This window comes from Varroa destructor, unplaced genomic scaffold, assembly GCF_002443255.2.
Source record: "Varroa destructor unplaced genomic scaffold, Vdes_3.0 BEIS01000005.1, whole genome shotgun sequence".
NCBI classification, from domain to species: Eukaryota; Metazoa; Arthropoda; class Arachnida; order Mesostigmata; family Varroidae; genus Varroa; species Varroa destructor.
The window spans coordinates 6,996,307-7,015,987 of record NW_019211458.1 but is presented as its reverse complement, the minus strand read 5'-3'; the positions used below and the strand labels follow the sequence as shown (position 1 = coordinate 7,015,987).

At 40.1% G+C, this 19,681-nt stretch overlaps 1 protein-coding gene across 2 annotated transcripts; it reads right to left on the bottom strand.

Annotated features, from left to right (window-relative positions):
• Positions 1–1,347: 1,347 nt before the first annotated feature.
• Positions 1,348–19,577, bottom strand: LOC111251392 (tyrosine-protein kinase CSK-like). Of its 2 annotated transcripts, none has more exons than XM_022807930.2 (7): positions 19,416–19,577; positions 16,158–16,265; positions 7,412–7,662; positions 6,993–7,228; positions 6,402–6,869; positions 6,110–6,280; positions 1,348–5,793 (listed from the first exon to the last, which is right to left on the bottom strand). In XM_022807930.2, exons 1-7 carry the CDS (start codon positions 19,431–19,433, stop codon positions 5,552–5,554), a joined length of 1,494 nt encoding a protein of 497 aa, XP_022663665.1. In that variant the 5' UTR covers positions 19,434–19,577; the 3' UTR covers positions 1,348–5,551. The 2 variants fall into 2 exon arrangements, with proteins under 2 accessions (XP_022663665.1, XP_086846763.1); XM_086990637.1 differs by having other exon boundaries at positions 1,348–3,499.
• Positions 19,578–19,681: the final 104 nt, after the last annotated feature.

Sequence of the window (19,681 nt, the reverse complement as noted above, 5' to 3'; positions counted from 1 at the left end):
AAGAAGTATGCATCAGTTTTCAAACGTTAATTAATAAGATAATAATTAGATAGTGTATAGATAATAATTATAATAATTAGATAGTGTTTAAAATAACACCTATATTGCTGCCCGCTGCACCGAGCGTGTCCTCAGATTATTATCGAGAAATCTGTGAGAATACGTAATAATCAAGATCTCTAATGTAAAGCTAATTATGGAGTCGATATAGTTGTGACGTAGGGCGGATTCAGCTCGATTCAATGAGAACCGGTTGGCAAAAAACCATCGGTAATTAGGGAAAAGACCTTATCTCAGTTCTTCAGTATTTTGTGATAATACCTTAGTTGTTACTAATGATGATTAAATGCTTGAGCGACTTAAAATGTTCGAACGCGAAAGAATTTATTAGAAGGAGGTCATGGGTTCTTTGGGATCCTTTTTTCCTTTTGGGCTTTACATAAAAGAAATATCCTTAGCCAATTTTGGGGCGACCGATTTGAAAACGCACTAATCGAAGGACCGTTCCGTCGTGTGGGTATGAGCGAGACAATCTTGTAGCGAACTGGAGTTAAATTAACATATACTTGATTCGTTTAGCGTCACACAAACGCTTGGAAGGCCAACAGCGTTGTGCTAAGTGGGTCCTGCATTCTTTGATGGAAGAAGAACCACTCTACATTTTCTGGCATTCTTAATCAACACTGATTGATTAGAACGAAAACACCGACTTTCGGGCCTATTTTCAACAACAAACCGTAGCTTATAGATAGATGTAAAACAACAATTCCAGGCGACTATACGGGTCTTTATGACGCCTGCGTTGGAAAACAGTGCCGAGGGTACTTGTGTGCCGAGTTCACAGTGAAACAGATGATCGTGCTTTGATGTGTCACTTATAATGCAGTACCTACGATGTAAAGGCCGATTACTTCTCATCAAGAAAAGTATGGAGTGTCTGTGGAGACAGACGCTTCCCCCATCAACTTCAATGATCAAATTAAAGTTTCGCATTGAATTTCACTGAGGGTACTTAGCGTTATCCGTGTGGAGCACATTGTAAGTTTTTCAACTATACCAGTCTCAATCGCATTAGGCTGCCGCTTCTCCAGGCAGATAGATTAATATTAGTCTGGTAATATATTTAGCACAAACAACGGTAAATGGATGTGGCTTAAGTCACTGAAGTTTGTCTTATTTTGCTTTGAATAAAGCAAAATCATAAGAAAAAACAAATACATTTAATTCTTCAGTGTTGACGACGACGACGACGACTACTCGAAATCGAAACATTTAAACTTACGTTATTTATTAGACTGGTCGATATATTTTCAGTAAGTCATCGAGAAGAATGAATACACAGACAAGTTTAGAAGATAAAATTTTAATTTATTTACCTTATATACTTATTAATATTTTCTTTATATAAAATCTCTGAGGAGCGAGTGGGCAATGGGTATTCGGTGTTTGGGTACGTACGTTGATCTATGGAGTTCGACACGTAACTGTCAAAGAACTACTCGTTCACTTTAACACGTGAATAATACATAACATTTTCTGTTCTAATTCCTTTCCGTCGTCTAAAAACTAGCTTCGAGTCAACAATGGAGCCTCTTACAAACCATGAAAATGTTTTGGACTCTAGAGGAAAAAACATACGAATGGGTAAATTTGCCTCTAAGGTTACCATACTATTGTCTCCTAAATGACACTGTTTACCGTTCTTCTCTAGATATGGCGGAATATTGAAAAGTTCAGTACTGAGACAGACGCAAGAAGTTACAGCCAGGGAAGTGAAGCCTTTGCTTCAATTTTAAATAAATCTTGTCCTTTATCTTATATTACTTACACGAATTAATAACTTTTTCACATTTACAACAACTTCGATATTTCACTTTTACTACGTGTGGACACTTTTGTTATCGAATTTTTATTTACTACAAATAGTTACACCAACGCTTTGTTCGTCTCTTATTGTAGGAATTGCCTTTATAAATTTAGCGCTTTCTTTGCTAATGCATTCTTCCTGGCCCTAAGCATTGCTTACAGTTCCTAGATCCAGTCATCTGTCTAAATTTAAAACGATTATTGAGTGCATGTACATCAACCTAACATGGTAATTAGCAAATAACACGAAACAATTTCATACGTTCAATACGTGAGTAGATGGTTCAGTAGAGAGATGTACAAACTTTTTTTTTTTTTTTTTTTAGCTGAAGAAGAGATTCTTCATGTAAGTAAAGGAAAAACATTTATTTGGACCGTGAATAACGTTACGGTAAGCGAGTGGCCTTTCTGCTACTATTTTCTCACTTAACTGTGAGTGTATCAGTTAACATGGTTAGTACGTTCAGTTTGAGCATAGCTTTTGCTTGAAAGGTGTCAACAGACCTCATATAACTGTAGATGGCTCAATTGTTCGTTCTAATCTAATAAAAATGAGCTCGGAAGTTTTTAAAACAACATGCGCGTTTGTCCGTAGCCTTGTTGATGTTTATCTTTACTTTTAATTAAATCAGATAGCTAGCTTTAAGTATTCCTTTCGACAAACCTCTCATTAAGTAGATGCACGTCAAATTGCAGGAGGAAACCATGATAATTTACGCTTTTAGTTGCTCTTCACAGCAGCTTTTAGTGAACATACTCGTTAGATGTATATAGGAATTACACACATCGCAAAAATGCATTGTCTGAATTGCCAAATGGATGCCCCTGAAATGCCGTGCCCTATCTTGAACTTACCATTACATATTTCGCACACTGTATTCTATGACAGCACAAATGTACACTTATACACCTACACACACACACATGTTGTTAATAATAACTGTAATTATTCAATTACTTATCATTCTCATGCCAGGTCCATATATGATAGCTTGTCATAACTCCTTTCTTCATGCGTAAGATCTTTTACATCCACAAAGGGTAGGTGCTAAGCGGCCGTTGATAAACTAAGCTTAATTATTGCAGCTCTTTTCTTGTTGGCATTATTTTGATGATAATTTTATTTGCCGTATCGGACCCAAGTGTTATCTGCTTATTTCTGCTCGTCTCCACAACACCGTAAACGCTTCTTCTCCATATCTGTAGCAGCAGCAGCAGCAGCAGCCGCAGCACCAGCAGCAGCAGCAGCACCAGCAGCAGCAGCAGCCGCAGCACCAGCAGCAGCAGCAGCACCAGCAGCAGCAGCAGCCGCAGCACCAGCAGCAGCAGCAGCAGCCGCAGCACCAGCAGCAGCAGCAGCAGCAGCAGCAATACAGTTAATCTGAGGGCGAAGCCAGGGCTTCCACGCATGTTAGGATAGTGCGCGATAAATTTCTATTCTTGCTGCTAGATGTACGCTAATTGAATCGCTTCCAACAAACCCACTCACTGCTTGATGTGGCAGATATATTTTGCCGATCGCTTGTTTACAAGTAGTTTGTGCTTGATCCGCCCCGAACTTACGTCCCCGCGCTGTGCTTCTTGCACAGGTCTGTCTTCGCCTTTCTCCATCTCGTAGAGCTGCTCGTTCTCTCTGAAAATAAATATTTTTGTATTCTTTGTTTTTTCTGCCGGCGCAGCTCACCTTATTCGTTTGCAGTCGTACGCGCCGTGCAAACGTCGCCTACAGCTGTACATATTACACGGTAATAGATACAGTTAACTCGCGTTTCATTTTTCTGGGCCGAAACCCAATTGAAGCAGAAGTAGTATTTTGTTCTATGACTGCGGCCTCTCGGCTATTCGGTTGAAGACGCTAATGTTTGCGATCAAAACAAATCACAGTAAAATCCTACATCAAAGCTGGTGCCCAATTAACGGGAGTCCCTGATTTGTCTAATTTCTTGCTTTGGCAGTCCTTTGTTGAGTCAATCGTTTCGCTGTATAACTTTGCTCTCCACAAAAAAGAACCATTGCAGACTTGTTGCCGGACACCTTGCTACCTTAAACAATGCGGTGACACGAAATCGTAAAGTGTAATCATCACCTTTCTGAACGATTAAAATGATGATGAAGCTAATCTGTTAACAAGATCTACCGTATAGCAGGCCACCAGTCAGGGTGCATCGGATAAAAATAGTACGACACAACAGGCCACGGTTTATTTTCTTGTCAACATGGTCACTTTACCGTTCCGAGCATTGCTGTGATTAATAATATACATAGTATTTACATAATCTTCGATGGTTATAATGAACGAATAACCCTCGTACTTCATCTCTCGTTGATAAATCCAGCTGCTAGTAGAATATGCTGTGGTGGTTTTGCTCAAACGACAAACTAATTACAACAGCACCGTTGCTCTTATTTTCTCCTCAATTGACAAATTTTACCATTAGAATACTGTTTTTATATCTGACAAATTTCTATAGTGTTTCCAGCCGACACGTCGGCGAAAAATAATGAAATAACCATTATATATTACTTATACGAATACCAGACAGGTCGAGTAATTATTAATATTCATTGACGATAATAACAACGATGCTATTGCACTTAGGTAGATGCTATCTGGCCGCACTCATCGCTTCAAAGACCTTCAAAGACCGAAATATCACTGGAATGGGCCTTTTTTCATTTTAGTCAGTACTTATAATGCCAGCTGATCCAGCGGAGTCAACGCTTCGTCCTATTTTGTGCCTCTGCCAACATTTGACCTTAACTAGTTTTCAAGGTCTTCTGTATAATAGTAAACATTAATACCTTAATAATTATGATTTCCTCGTTTTCTCAGTCTTTTCTCATCTTCCCGACATGATCTAAGAAGATGACCCGCATTCCGCAACGTCCTACCTTTTGGTGATGCAAAGAGCATCTAAGCTCCTCAGCGTGATAATTATTTTAAATAGGCGTGTAGGAAAGCAGTGTCTACAACTAAATAGTGACTGTTCTCTTCCTTATGCGTACATTTTATTATTTATGGGAATTTGTTTAGGAAGAAAATCGACTCTGAGAGGATTTACAGTGTAATTACAAGCATGGAGCAAACGGACAGAGAACTACATGCTTAACAGCATTTCTGACCAACTAATATGATAATCTTGTCCTTCTTCGGGTTCCAAAAGTAGCATCACAGTAAGCGTAATAATTAACTTAAACCGTATTAATTAACAGGGTAGGAATAGTACTGTATAATAGTGAATATGGTAATATCATAATAATGATTCAACGAGTGCTGCCGTCACCGTCATTAGCTGAGGCGATTTAATCAATGAGCCGTTCTCGGGTTTCGAGATGCCTCCTATAATGAGTACACTTGCTCTTGAGGTATCTATGGGCAACATGAAGGAGGTAATAGTGCAGACCCAAACACAAATCATACAATGAAGAGTTTGAGCCCTCAGTTGTACCTACAACTTCTCTGGGGTTGCAGGCGCTAAATTAATCAGTATGGTATACGTATCTCGTTACAGGATGGATTAGTTAGTTCAGTCAGTGCGAGTCACTCGTTGGCGACGTTGCAAAATGCGGCTAGCATCATTGTCTTCATAAATGATATTATTCTCATTATTGTTGTCTACGAAGGAGTCGAGGAGGACTCGCCGTTTTAGACCGCGGTCTGCATAAGCGAGTCATTTCTCGATTGTTATGAGCTTCCTCCACCGGCGCCAGCTGCTGTGACAGCCGTTGAATTGTTACAGTTGTTGTTAGCAGCTGTTCCAGAAGACGTTGTTGAGTTCGCGTTCGACGTTGTTTCTCGCTGCAGCTGTTCGAGCTTTCCGAGCATCCAGGTGAAGGTCGGCCGTTCTTCAGGCTCTCGATGCCACGCTCGTTGCATCAAATTATATATTTCTGATGGACAACCTTCGGGCGCTTCCATTCGGTAGCCTGAACAATTCAGTCGTAATCAATCATCAATTGGTGAAAATCCAAAATCCAATCAATATTTTAATGCAAATGCGAATGTCGTTAAGGTTTAGCGATAATGGATAACGTGACGGTTCACAAGTTATTGTTACGAATTCACTTCAGAGTGATCATCAGCAAAATAATGCTCGTACCACTCGACAGTAGCCGTAGATCTGAAGCAATGCTCAGAGGCAATACCGAACGTAAAACTGAAAACATTTATTCATTAGCAGCGATCGTAGGAACGATACTCCGTGATAATGAAAAAAAGGAAAACATCTACAAAAACATGTACCTTTATCAACGTGACGTACAACTTCTGCTAACGGTATGCGGGGGTAGGGCACTCGGCCAAATGAGTAGATTTCCCAGAGGAGAATCCCGAACGACCACATGTCCGTCTTATTTGAAAATAGATTCGTCTTAAGCGCTTCTGGTGCTGTCCACTTAATTGGGAACTTGCCAACTGAAAAAAGTCAACCATCTCTATTCATTGGTTTTTCTCCGCCGTTAAAAATCGAGGGCAACATTGACAAATGCAAGTATTAGATGATTCGATTGATTGTACTGAAATTTTGTTTACTTACCGTCGGGGTTATCAGCATCTTGACTTTTGGCTAGTCCGAAATCGCTTACTTTTGCCACTCCATCATCCGAGATGAGAACATTTCTAGCAGCCAAATCACGATGTACGACATGCCGGCTTTCGAGGTACGCCATACCCGCACATGTATCACGAGCAAAATGAATCTGGTCCCTACGAGTAACATGAAGTCTGCCCCGTGAGCGGAGATAGTCTACCAATGAACCCTTAGCCATATACTCCGTAACTATCTGTACTAGTCCATCGGCCTCCATAACAAGGCCTAACAGCTGGACGAGATTACGGTGCCTTAACGACGTCATCATTTGAGCCTCAAGCACGAGTGGGTTTGACCCAGCACCGCCTCCTCCTCCTCCTCCTGCTAGACGTGACTCGGGCGACTCGACCGTTTTTACGGCAACCTTATTCCCCTTGTACATACCCAACTGTACGTCGCCGAACTCGCCCTTGCCTGAAACAACAACAAATACAATGTTTTTCTCATTAGATGGATATCTTGAACTAAGTGAGTAAAAAAATTATCAATGGACAGACAAACTTTTTCACTATCAATGGTAGACGATATAGCACGTACCGATGCTCTCAATGATACAGATATCTTGAGACTTGATCAGCCAGCCGGTCATTTCAAACGCACGTTTATCCGCCGTGCCATTACTACACGAAACACCCTTCTTGGGCAACGCGTGCGTAAGTCGCGTACACAATCCGTCCGCGTCCATCTCATAATGTTCGACGAGCTGCGATAACGTACCAAAGTACTCCTCTTCGTCGATAGTCAACCCACCAAGATCGTCTTGTGTAATTATCCTGAGAATATGCATAACATTAACATGTACGTAACATACATGTATATGATTCATTAATCATATGTTTTTCCATTATAAGCAATAAAAAATTGTCTTGTAATATTATGATCGCTATCTAGACGTGGAGCCCGTAAAGGCCTATGCAGTGTACATATATAGTAACAGAAAGTAGTTTTTTGCCTACCGATAGTGTTCGACTTTGTTGTTGAAGCACACACAAAGTGTGTAATCCCCAGGGTAGTTGGTGCTCTCGCGAACGAGGAAAGCCCCGTCAGACGGATTCTGAAGCAGGAGTCGTTCCGCCTCCTCGCGGCAGATCTTTCCGTGAAACCAGAGCATGAGACCGGCTCGACCATCGCCTCGCTTCATCAAATAGTTCAGTGGTACGAGACCCTCGCGACCATCAGCATGTTTTGCTTTGAACCAGTTCGGGTCCTGCAAAATCAGAAAGTGACAGTCGATGTAAACTTAATACCTGTAAGCTTTAGCATAACACCTTAGGTCTTCCCTTACCCCCTGTCAGTTCCCTTACCGAAGCACCCTTCCGAACGTATTTATTTGTATAACGGTAATTCATAGCTAAGAAACCTCAAAATTGCGATGGGAGGGTCATAAAAGAAATATACGCTGAACTATAGCGGGTTTACAAGTCCGACGCGTATCTGGAACTACGTTCGATAGATTTGAAACTGGAAAATAATTAGCTACAAAAGCTAACTCAGTGTCTTTACGCGGACCACACGTCTTTCCAGATTACTTGCGGCCAAAATGGCTTACAAGACGACCGCAGTAACACGTTGCACAAGTCACCAAAACAATATTTTCGGCAAATACCTGCTTATACCGGGCCCACTAGGGCCAGGCCGATAACTGAGGCCAAAATACTGGATGACGATTAATGTCATATATTACACCGGGAATATTAATAGTCTTGTTCTAGAACTCTGAACCTGATCTGGAACTGAATGGAGCAGCTTGTTCGACATTCGACCATAGCATGTATACGCAAGTGGGAACCGCTGAAAAATCGAAATCCTTTACATATGCCACTATGTCACAGCAACGACGTTATTATAGCAGATTTTGATGACTAACTTACCTTACAGGCCAAATTGAAGCCCGCATATAACACGAAGCACTTATTTCTTATGAGAGCATATTGCCGATTTTCGTATAATTTACGATTATTCGTCCACTGTATAATTTCTACTTTTAAAAACAGTAAACCAAAACAGATAATGTAGTAGATGCTATACTTCAGTACCAGCAGAATCAACCAGATTAAATTATGTTTAGCATGGACTTCGAGGTTAGCATGGCACATTTCGACACTAAAAAGCCGAAAACGAAACGAAAGAACTAGCCATTTCTATTCCCATCTTTGCCTTTTTAAGGCTGGTAGGCGAAGGTAAGATAAATCAAAAAGCGAGATAAGTCTGATCTTTTTCCAATGCGATATGTCGCATACACATGCTTTGATCGTGCTTCTGGATAAACCGTCAGTCGCATTATATTACTACTTTCATATTTTTGGTATGATCTTTCTGGACTCGAAGCTTTGTTGCGGAAATGTCGTCGAACGTGAGCATTTTGACCGAAACCCCCACTGTCGTCGTGCACCGTAACCATCGAAATTATTTTCCGATCATTCAGTGATTTAGTGTGTGTCGCCAGTTCGGCCCATGCTGCTGCTGCTGCTGCTGCCCTCTAGTAGCCTCCGAATACATAATACTTCTACCATTTCCAGTTTAACGTTCCTCTATGGCTGCTTAAAGCTAGACGTACACCGAATGGTTCAATGTCAGTTTTCGAAACTGCCATTTTTAACTAGATCCTAATTTTGACGATTAAAATTTACTGGAGGAACACCAGATATGTTTCCGTATTCTATTAGTGCCATAGTGCTACATTTCTCGAGAATTACTTGTGCTGGCGAGAATTACCTCAAGTGTGTCAAGCTAAGGGCAAACATCTAGCATTCAAAGGGGAGACAACTTACAATGCACAGCTCAGAGTTATGCACGTGTATAATGTTTTTTAAAGTTATAGCTAAAAAAAGTTAAAGTTAGTGAGTGCATGACAAGTGGGACACACGATTCAGGCCTTCATCGTTCGACACTGCATATATGATCAGTGACACCGTAGTAATATTTGATCAGTGATGGTTCTTTCAGTAATTTTTCTCTGTCGTTCACATTAAATACGTGCGTTAAATAGAGTCGTATTCTGAACACAACGTAGTAATCATGCGGTACCGTAAACAATGTTGAACGATTTGGTATGTTCCCAAAGGTGATCTTCTCATTTTTTTTGAAGTCTGTTTACAGTGATCTAACGACATAGACTACGAGGCTTAGAACATATCGACAGTATTCCATTTCTTCCTATTATCTGCGTTTTTCAAAGTCAAATCCATTTAATGCGCTCTAGTTTGCAGCGGCTATGCGTCCCTCCAAGACTATAATCAGTAGAAGCTACGCGTGAACGAACAGTGGGTAGGCCTGAGTGCTTCCATCTGTAAAAAAAATCATATATCAAGTTTTAATTATTCCTATTACATATCAGAGTTTCCCTCGCACAACTCAGCTGGTCGCCAACGAGATAATGGCAAAAAAGGAGTGGGACTAAGTCAATTACCGTAGCACCCTTGTGAGACAATATCCTGGCCTGAAATGAGAAATGTGCAGGGAATTGAAATGCTGTTATGTTTGGATTACCCTGCAGAACCTTCGCTTAGATTGTCTCAGCTAGACATGAGCGGTGATCACACTTGAGATGAAATTAAACATTCAGACCTAATCAATGCCTGTGAGATACTCGGTACGAACCACTGCTGTTGCTGCTTCTGCCAGCTTTTAGAAAATTGACACGGTATATATGTGTATGTATATAGCAACAGGGCCTTGGTGGCGAGCACCTGACAAAATGCCGCGTAGCATCAGAATCTCTAAGATACCCAGCTGCAACCGGACGTGGAAATATTCTATTCGAAGACATGATTTGTTTTCCAACATGTTTGCCACGCCGTCGCTGGAGCAGCAACGAGCTTCTTGTCGCGGAGAAGTGGCAATCAACCGGCTAGCTTTGTATAAGTGCACAGTGGTGCGTCAAAACTGACAATTTCTCCTTGCTTTGTTTCTAAGTGAAAAAAACATTTCTAGGACTTTTTGGCCTGTGCTGCAAGTGTCCTTTCCATCTGCCGTGGCTACGGCTTTGAAATCACTAACTAGTCATTTTTAAAATATACTTTCTCTACTCTAATATATTGTTTTTCAATAGTAACCGTTCCTTTGGCGATGTTGGTAGGCGTAGGCCTGTTAAAATGACCCTTATATATACAAAAACCTGCAGCGGAAATAAATGTTGGGCTTTTAGCAGGCCAAAAATCTAGAAAATACAAGGGGATGAATCAATGAAAAAAATCAAACGATGCAAAAAACTAATATTGACAAGGTTACTTGTTGAAGCTTATTTGGATGAGGAAATTGGCAATTAAGATTTTTCCACTCAGTTTCTGTATCAAATAGCTAATAATATGAAAAAATGTTTTTTTGAGGCATTTCGAGGAACTTTCGAATTGCTCTGAATTTTCCAGTGTGCCTCATAAAAGCCTTCCTTGAATCCTTTAGCAACCGCATGAAAGCTGGCAATAATTCTTTCATCAAATGCAGAAAGATTTAATATTAGCTGATCCGAAAATGACATACTGCTGTTGGCCATAACGAGTTTGTTGTTACGTTTTCGAAAGAACTGACTTTCGTCTGGTACCAAAAGTAGCAGAAGATGCGTACCCGTTACGACAAACAGCATCTACTCTCAAAAAACAGCGGAAATTCCAGGATCTTCACAAATAGTTTTCTGTGCCCCTTCTTATCAACTTTCTATACTTTCAATCTAGTGCTTATTGCAGATCACCCGCTTTAGTTCACATAAATCTTTTGTTGATTCTCCGGAAGCCGCATATTGACTGGCAACAGCCATCAGTTATTATCTAGGTGAACGCTAGTCCGGCGAAATAACTTTAGAACAATAGCTGACATTCTTTCATAGTCTGAAAACAGACCTGCTGGCTTCACCATGATGAGTTTGCGCTTTTGTCGTAGAAAAAAATAGGCATTCAATGGCGGGTAAATTCATGCCTATTACGACAAGCAGCTCGCTAGAATTGGACCTAATTCGTTTCGAATATATTCTCAATTTCCATTGACTGGCAGCAATACCTTGAAGAAAGATTTTGGTGCAAGGTGTGTCGCGGCAAACCTGAATTGCCCTCTAGTACCGACGGTAATTCAAGGAAAAGCCTATTTGTTAATAAAACCACAGACATCACCCTGAACGAACCCGGGCCAAAACCCGCCAAAACTGATGGTTTACCGCATTGTAGCGGGATACGGGGATGCAAGAAAGACAAGCAGATTAACATATTCGACAAAACGAAGAAAAGAACTACCATATTACTAATTAAAATATTACAAAAATACATTTCTGGTGATTCTGCATTGGGGTCTGAACTCAACATAATTAGGCTTCCATTGCTCGAAATGTTCATGAACGCCTTAGGTACCGAAGCTTAGCACAAGTTCTTTGCGAGCAGCAACGCCAGTTGACCTAACCAGCCTTTCTTGCTACTCACGGCATTCAAAACGCAGCGACAGGCCATCTTTCTCCGGTATTTAGCATTCTCTGGTATCTCTGGTAATTAGAAAATAATTAGTAGCGAGGCCCAATACATTCGTAAAAACGACGGTTGAATTGACTACGGTCCAAGATACCCATATGATCATTAAAACCAAATGTCCAACCATATTTTTCGGAAGGGTGTATTCGCTTCGATGTTCTGAAAAGTGTGGTAAAACTTCAACTGATTATTATCTGAAACGATACGGCAAAAGCCCATCAGTGAGGTGTCGTAATCGGTCATGAGAACATACTAGTGCAGAGCTAGCTCGCTGAACATATGACCCTTGTTCTGGGATAAGGACCCATGCGCGCCGAACGGCTCAGCTTAAAACCCGCTGTATTATTATGTATGAGAAGTCAATAAGCGAAAATCTAGCAAACTTTAACGCGACAACGTCGCCCACATCAATGTCGCTGCTTAGAAGGCGTTCAGTGTTATAAATGGTATTGTTTTAAGACGAGCTTGTGTGCCATTCAGGAGTAGAATAGAAGCTTTGACGGAAGCTAGAAGCACACAAAAAGTAAAACAGTATAAATATTTGTTTTCATTTAAATGCATTTTATAAGTAAGTAACATCAAACTCATCTCACAATATTACTGCCAACCGTCCATCAAATCCTAGAAGAGGTCATGTTAGATTCCTTAATTGTTACTCACTGGTCCATTATATTCTACATGGATAGTTCTTGTTTGAATCTTAAGGAGTCGCAATTTGGCTGCGATGAATAAATTACCTAGCGCTTATTCTATTCATGCACAATAGTAAGCGCCTGAATGAAGTAGCACTCTCGCTCAGTCCAGAAACTAGAGTATGCGGTAGCCAATAACTGTTGTTTATTAAAACAGATTTCAACTATATGCTATAGGCTTAAAGGTAAGTTAAAGGTAAAAAAAAATAAATACCGGTCAGCCGCTATGCGTATGATGCAGTCTAAAGTATTTACGCAAGCGGTTAATTAGAGACCGAGAAATTTTGCTTCGACATTAGGCGACTACGCTTATTTTCAATGCTGTTATTAGATATGACGTAACGGTGCAAGTAACCATCGAAGATCGTTCCCATAAAGCGCGTACCCAAGTATAAACATGCTTATCGAAACGGTACTACGACCATCACCATCAGCCTCATCGGCCGCAAACGATCGACAATAAAGTAAACAGCATTACTTTAGTTCAATATGAATGACCGAGTGACGCTGGTTATTCTGTGAGCATAGCGCCAAGCATAAAAATAATTGTTCTAAAAGTCATCGTAAGCTTTTAGCAAAAAATAACAAAAACAGGAAGCCAACACACAGTTTTGTTCATAGCGCTTTCAGAAACAGTGTCGCATAAGTTCCATGAAAACAAACGCTAGGCCGTAGTGACTGGAGCTAACTAAAAAAATCAACGTTTAGAAACCAAAAAGGCGCACTAGAAAGCCGCTTAAAGGGCAGCAGGCTCACCGCATGGCCTGCTGATTGTGCAGTAGCATCATCATCATCAGCACTATCGCCACTACTGCGAAAGCCTTCTCTGTGCATCGCTAAGCCGCATGAAAGATAGAAGCACATTCACACACGCAAATATAGCCACCTACACACGGGGGCAACACGTGTGCACGCTGGCTGCTGAGTCACTTCATATCTTTCTTTTCTTGGCCAGCTGCGACGGTATTTCCCCCTACGAATCTGATGTCCAAACTACGACTACTTTTGCGGTGACTGCTGCAGCTGAATCCCTCGTTGTTCTTTTTTCACTACAGTGAAGCACGTGGGTAGCTGACTCAACGACTCGTGCAACGTGCACTTATATCTGGCCTTCCTAGAAAGATACTTCGCTGCTTTTTTTTTATTAGATTAGCTGCTATAAAGTCACTGTCCACATAGTACAATACGAGAGTTTTAACCGAGCGGATCTGCTACTCTACCACGTCGCAGAGTCTTGATCAAGCATCCCCAATTATCAGACGCTCTACGCGATTCTACGAATTTATTTTACCCAATTAAATATTCGAAAAATTGTTATTGAGAGATTAATTGAACACGATGCTAAACGTATGTTTCAAATTTCGAAACATTACCCACAAATTTTTTACTTTTAAGACGATTTCTTTCCGAGCAGGCGCCTTTGACTAATAGCCACTCAGGTTCACGCGTTATTTGAAAGCTAGATATACAATAAAGTACATTTTTCTTTCTATTGTTTAACTTGTAGAGTATTGTCGTCTGTGATAAATTTTTCATCACACGAGATCAACAATGACTCGATTCTGTTTCGTTCCGTAGCAGATGGAAAAAAACAATCAGTTCTTTTGCGTCAATCCGTGCGTCACCAAGGCATTATAAAAGAGCAGCTTTCTTTGGTAATCTATATTTAGTTTCTTGACGTTATTATAGCTGTTCGCGCGCTAATCCTGCTCAACTTTTGCAATAATTTTATCAATTTTCTTTGCGATCGGTCGACCAATGCGAAAAATATATTTTGCATTTGGATTTTCAAAATCATCTTTGGACTGTTTTTCCAATAATGCATCTAAACCATAGACAGCATACTTTTTTTTATACACTCGGCCACCATTTGCGCCTTCGCATTTCATCGTAATAGAATTGTAAAGCCTAACGAATTTTGCTTATTTTCAAGGTTCTTTATCCTAGTTCGAAACTAGAATATCTAGCAATCTTAGTATAGCTGCGACTGGAAAATTTCAGCTTCCAAATGCCGACCGAGCATGACTCATCTTACCTGGTAATCGTGACTTTAAAACCATCTAGCTAGAGAAACGATCCGACAAGCCAATACATGTTGGCTTGCCTATAGCCGGAATTTTCCTTGTAACTTATTCCTAATACTATAATGTAAACAAGATATATATACAACGACTTTGTTCGCATGTGCTAAAGATGTCATTGTTAAGTCAATAGAACTACGGTCTGCCGCGATTACAACTTCAAGTTAATTTCAAATGTTTCTCGTAAAATAAATAAACGATGTGACATTGTGACATCAAGCCTAGATCGATCCTCATTCTTTCACTCACCATACATAACAGTCCAATGGGTTAAAATCGGAGTTGTTTATGTATCTATTCTAAAGCATACTCAACTTTTTTGGTGGCCAAGCGCACACTATGATCTATTGTACCACCTTGTTCGAAGGCATATGGCCTTCCCTTAGGCACTTGTGACTATTCATGGTCGTACAGCTGTTTATATAACAGACAGATGAAGTTCTTTGGTGGTAACTAGGTTTTTCTGAAAAAGATCCTGTGACATGGCGTCTCTTTTAGAGCGCAGCACACGCATAGCGTACTCATTGGTCATCATTATTTTGCCCACAAGCAACACATCCTTTGGATTATGGGCAACTAGCGATCGTTCCTGCGGTTTATTCTGGTATGTAGTTCACTGTCAGAGAAGAATCCAAGACGACTTGCTTTTGACATGTGGTACGTACGAACCTTTACGACATATGACGTGAACTTGAAGTCTCCGTGAGCAACCCATAATAGCCCTATCCACATTAAATTTCTCCGCTAATAACCCAAACAATTATTAACCATGCAGCTTTGAATGGCATTAATATGCATTACTCTTTTTTTGTTTGTTGTACATTCTCCGTTCAGTTATGTTGAGTAACTTCGCGCGCACAATTCAATGACGTATAGCGAGTTTGCGGTGACAAACGTTGATTAGCTTCTCATACAAGGCATATGTATATATATATATATATATATATATATATATATATATATACCGTGAGAAACTATTACTACTGAATTGCAGCCAGGATTTGTAAAACCTAAAAGTATTATTTTCAAATTATACTAGCTTTCTGGCCTAGAAGTGCTGACAACGCCTGTTGGGTTTGAGGTAAACAGCATCGGGTAGAAAACATTAGATACATAATCAACCACTCGAATGCAAAATGATTATTTCAAGTAGAAGGGTGGCACTCTTGTTGCTTACAAAGTAACTAGGGTCTTGAGGCTTGCTGACTCACCACCATAAAATGCTGTGGTGACTTCAATGGAAAAAGCAAAGCCAGAGATCAGCGTTGTACAACGTAATCTGCGTCAAAGTAAAATTACTTGATATAAGTACACTGGTATTACAGTAAAACGAGTATTTTCGAAATGTTAGTACATAACAGATTAACCACACACGGTTAAATCTCTGAGCGTGTAATGTCTGACACGAATCGACTTATACGGACGGAGCATTGCAGGAATAAGGAATTAACGCGAACGTACAGGAAAGACATAACTCACCGGAGTAGCAGCCATGATGGTAAGGACATCTCCCTTGGAGAATGTAAGGTCTTCTTCAGAGTTCGCTTTGAAATTGTACCGTGCAATAACCTCCGTTCCAGGACCCCACTGAAACGCAAAACAGCATAGTAAACACCCATTAACACCGTTATTGGTATAACGTACTACGATACATCAAACACAGCCTGCAGCTAGCTCTCTAGTAATAATTTAAACATTAAGGAGCCAAATCAATCACTTATATATAAGCATAATGTAAGCAGTAAGATACATCATCTAGAAAATTACGTAATAGTTCACTAAATACTAAAATTAACATACTATGTGTACACGCAACTAAATCCTTGAATTATCCAATGTGCTCGAGCTTACGGAAAATAACGTTGAAAGCTACCCGATAAGACCCATCGGTGCAGTAAGAATCGTGAATGTACATTTTCGAATCGGACTCTTTAGATGTTCGGCAAGCAGTTGAAGAAAATCAAAGGTTTCAAAGAAGTACCCATCATTACGTGACGAGTTCAACGCCGAATTTTATAAATTACCGACAGGCCTTAAGCTTTGCCTAAACGACAGCCTATTTTAGGTTAGTTATCAAGTAGTTTATGTATGTAACGCCTTAAAGGTGCTACGCTGTACCCATAGTAGAGAAAAAAAAAAAAACAGTAGGAGATAGTAGCTCTTAATAACTTCGTGAACGAATCGAATAGTGCAGCTAAAGACAAAGTACTGTGGCGTGATCAGGCCGGATTTATAAAACCGCTACTCTTATTCCAGTGGTGACGCAGTAGATAACGTCTCTGCCCGTGTGACAAATGATGGTCCAGATTAAATCCGAGAATTTGTTTCATGCTGGGAACCAGCTGTCTCAAGTAATGCCTAATGATCCAAGTACCGGACGTAATAAACATAAACAGTTTTCATTAAACATCACTGAATGATTGCCACCAAGGGTAGCCGTTTCGCAATAAGTATAGTTTACGCCGGACGGCGTTAATTGTAGTTAGATAGCAGGTCGAGTTAATCAAAACAAGTAGATGTCTCTAACTATTCGCTCGTAGGAATATCTTCTTTCGAAAGAAAAGATCTTTACGAATACAGCTACGAAAGTTTTAGTGAACCCAAGCCCACTCTGAGGCTTGGAAGTTAACGGAAACTGTTTTTTCGCACCTTCGCTTTGGTTGCATTGCAGGTCCAGGTGTCCAGTTTGATATCATCTGAATGAAAAAATTGTACCTTCTAATCCTTCAGCTAGGCCCCCGATTTGATTTTGGCATAAATAGCACTGTCGCGAACTATCGCGAGGCTGTTATTCGAGCGCCTACAAAGATGGGCGACGAAACTCATTCGCTACTAAAAAAACATTTTTTAGTTTTATTATATAGCAGGACTTACAATAGGTTCAATCTTTATTCTTATTATGTTTGACATTTACGTAATCAAGAATAGGTCCTACGATTTTTACGAACGGTTAGCACATTGATAACTAATTTCATTGACCAGCTTATCTATTAGAGTACTCCGTTATTTTATAACTAATTACATATTAAAGTGATAGTTTGCGTTTTATAGAAAATGCGTTGGCAGTAATTTAAAAGCTCAATATACTATAGTTTAATGCGGTATAGATCTTGAAGAGCTCCAAAAAGGAAGCAAGCTACTAAAAATAGCTTTTTATAAATAAGTAACTGGGATTTGAACGACTGCGTTTGGACAGATCGAGGCTTGCCCTATTGCACAGGTCGTGCACTATTAACTTCCTAGGAAATGATTGCTAAATAAATCATATTGGAGCATTAAAAGTCAATATTAGAATATTTTCTATAGGAAAGTTCAGAAACTGAAAGCAGTTTCACACCTCTGTCGCAAAATCTACTATATCTACCAATCAAATTTGCGTACTTGGTAGCAGCAAAGGTAACTAAGTGTAAGGAAAATAGGCAGAACCGCCTCGAATAGAATTAAGACACACACCGTCCATCCAAGAATGATTCACAACTATGAAAGAAACCCTTGCTTGTTTGATATATCACGACGCAAAGGCTACAAGACAGAAAATATCCGATTAGCATTGGTTAACACGTACGAAAGGTACACAATAGTGTCAACGGGTAACTTTTGCCATGCTCAAAGAGGCTTCTTAACGCCAAGGAAATTAATATTTGCAATTATTGTATTTTTACTTTTGTAGGCAACATGTAAGCGGAACAGGGGAAGACGGAAGGGAAAAGACACGCTCCCTGGTAGCAGTAGACAATAAGAGAACAAACAGTGGCGAATAATTTAGACCCAACTAGAGACTCACTATAAAATCAAAGGCGGACCAATTAACTGTGATAATGATACTGATAGGCTACCTATCCTCGTTATATACCGTATTTGCCTGCTAATCTTAGGGGCTCATTGTGGTCTAAATTCGAACCCGGGCATAGACACACTTCGTATCCTGCCGGGAGCCAACCGCATGATGGGATGGAAGACTTAAAACAGGGACTAGATTGTTATAAGTAGCTCGGGATAACGTTAGCTAGTTTCTTCAACTTAAATCCGAAATCTCATGTGGTTATTGAACTTGATCGTCTCAGTGTGTCACATTATAGTTTGAGAGCACCAAAGAGTAGTTATTACGTAATTTAACTAACCGTAATAAGAATCGCGTAATGTGCAAATCATATAGGTTTGATAAGCAGATTTCTTACAAGACCAAATGATTGGTCAACCTAAGAGCAAGTTCTATTTGTATGAAGATAAAATGTTAGAATTGTGTTGATCGAGCTCTTCTCTGAAGTTATTGTTTGGATTAAATATATACAAAGTTGGTTGAGGCTGTACTTTATTCTCTGCGTGGGTCACAGTCTCATTCGATATAAAAGCCACTTCCTGACAGTCCTATCTGCAGTTGGCACACCTGTGGTGGGAAGGGGGTGAGGGGTGTATGTGCTGGTCATGCACAGAGAGTTAGCAGAAGTTCATATTGAATGTTGTCATGGGTAACGCATTGGCAAGGGGATGAATTCCATTTTTATAGAAATGTGCAACTGCGCCATCATCATTATCGACGGCATCGCTGGCAGTAGAAACTGTATGACGGTGATAAAGTTGCAACTCCTCGGCTTCAATAGGGCCGCGCCTTCCCATAATAGGTCTAAATCTATCTAGAGATATAGACACACCATGCTAAGGATTAGTTCTAGTCCGATAGTGAATAGTCGATTGATTATAATTAGTCCTCTGCTCTGTTTCTACATCCATACATACCTTAACATTACCCTCCATTATGATTCCGGCACACTCTAGATCCGTTCCTGCACTACACGATTAATTAGCTTCGACCTGGTTTAGCGATACATCATAATGGTAATGATGTCGTTGTTGTTGTTGTTGTTGTTGTTGTCGTCGTCGTCGTCGTCGTCGTCGTTGTTGTTGTTGTTGTTGTTGTTTCGCGTACATCGATGTCTTACCCTGCCGTTACTTGACCAGCTTTATACAGAAGCAATATCAGTAACAGTTTTTGCTCACAACAA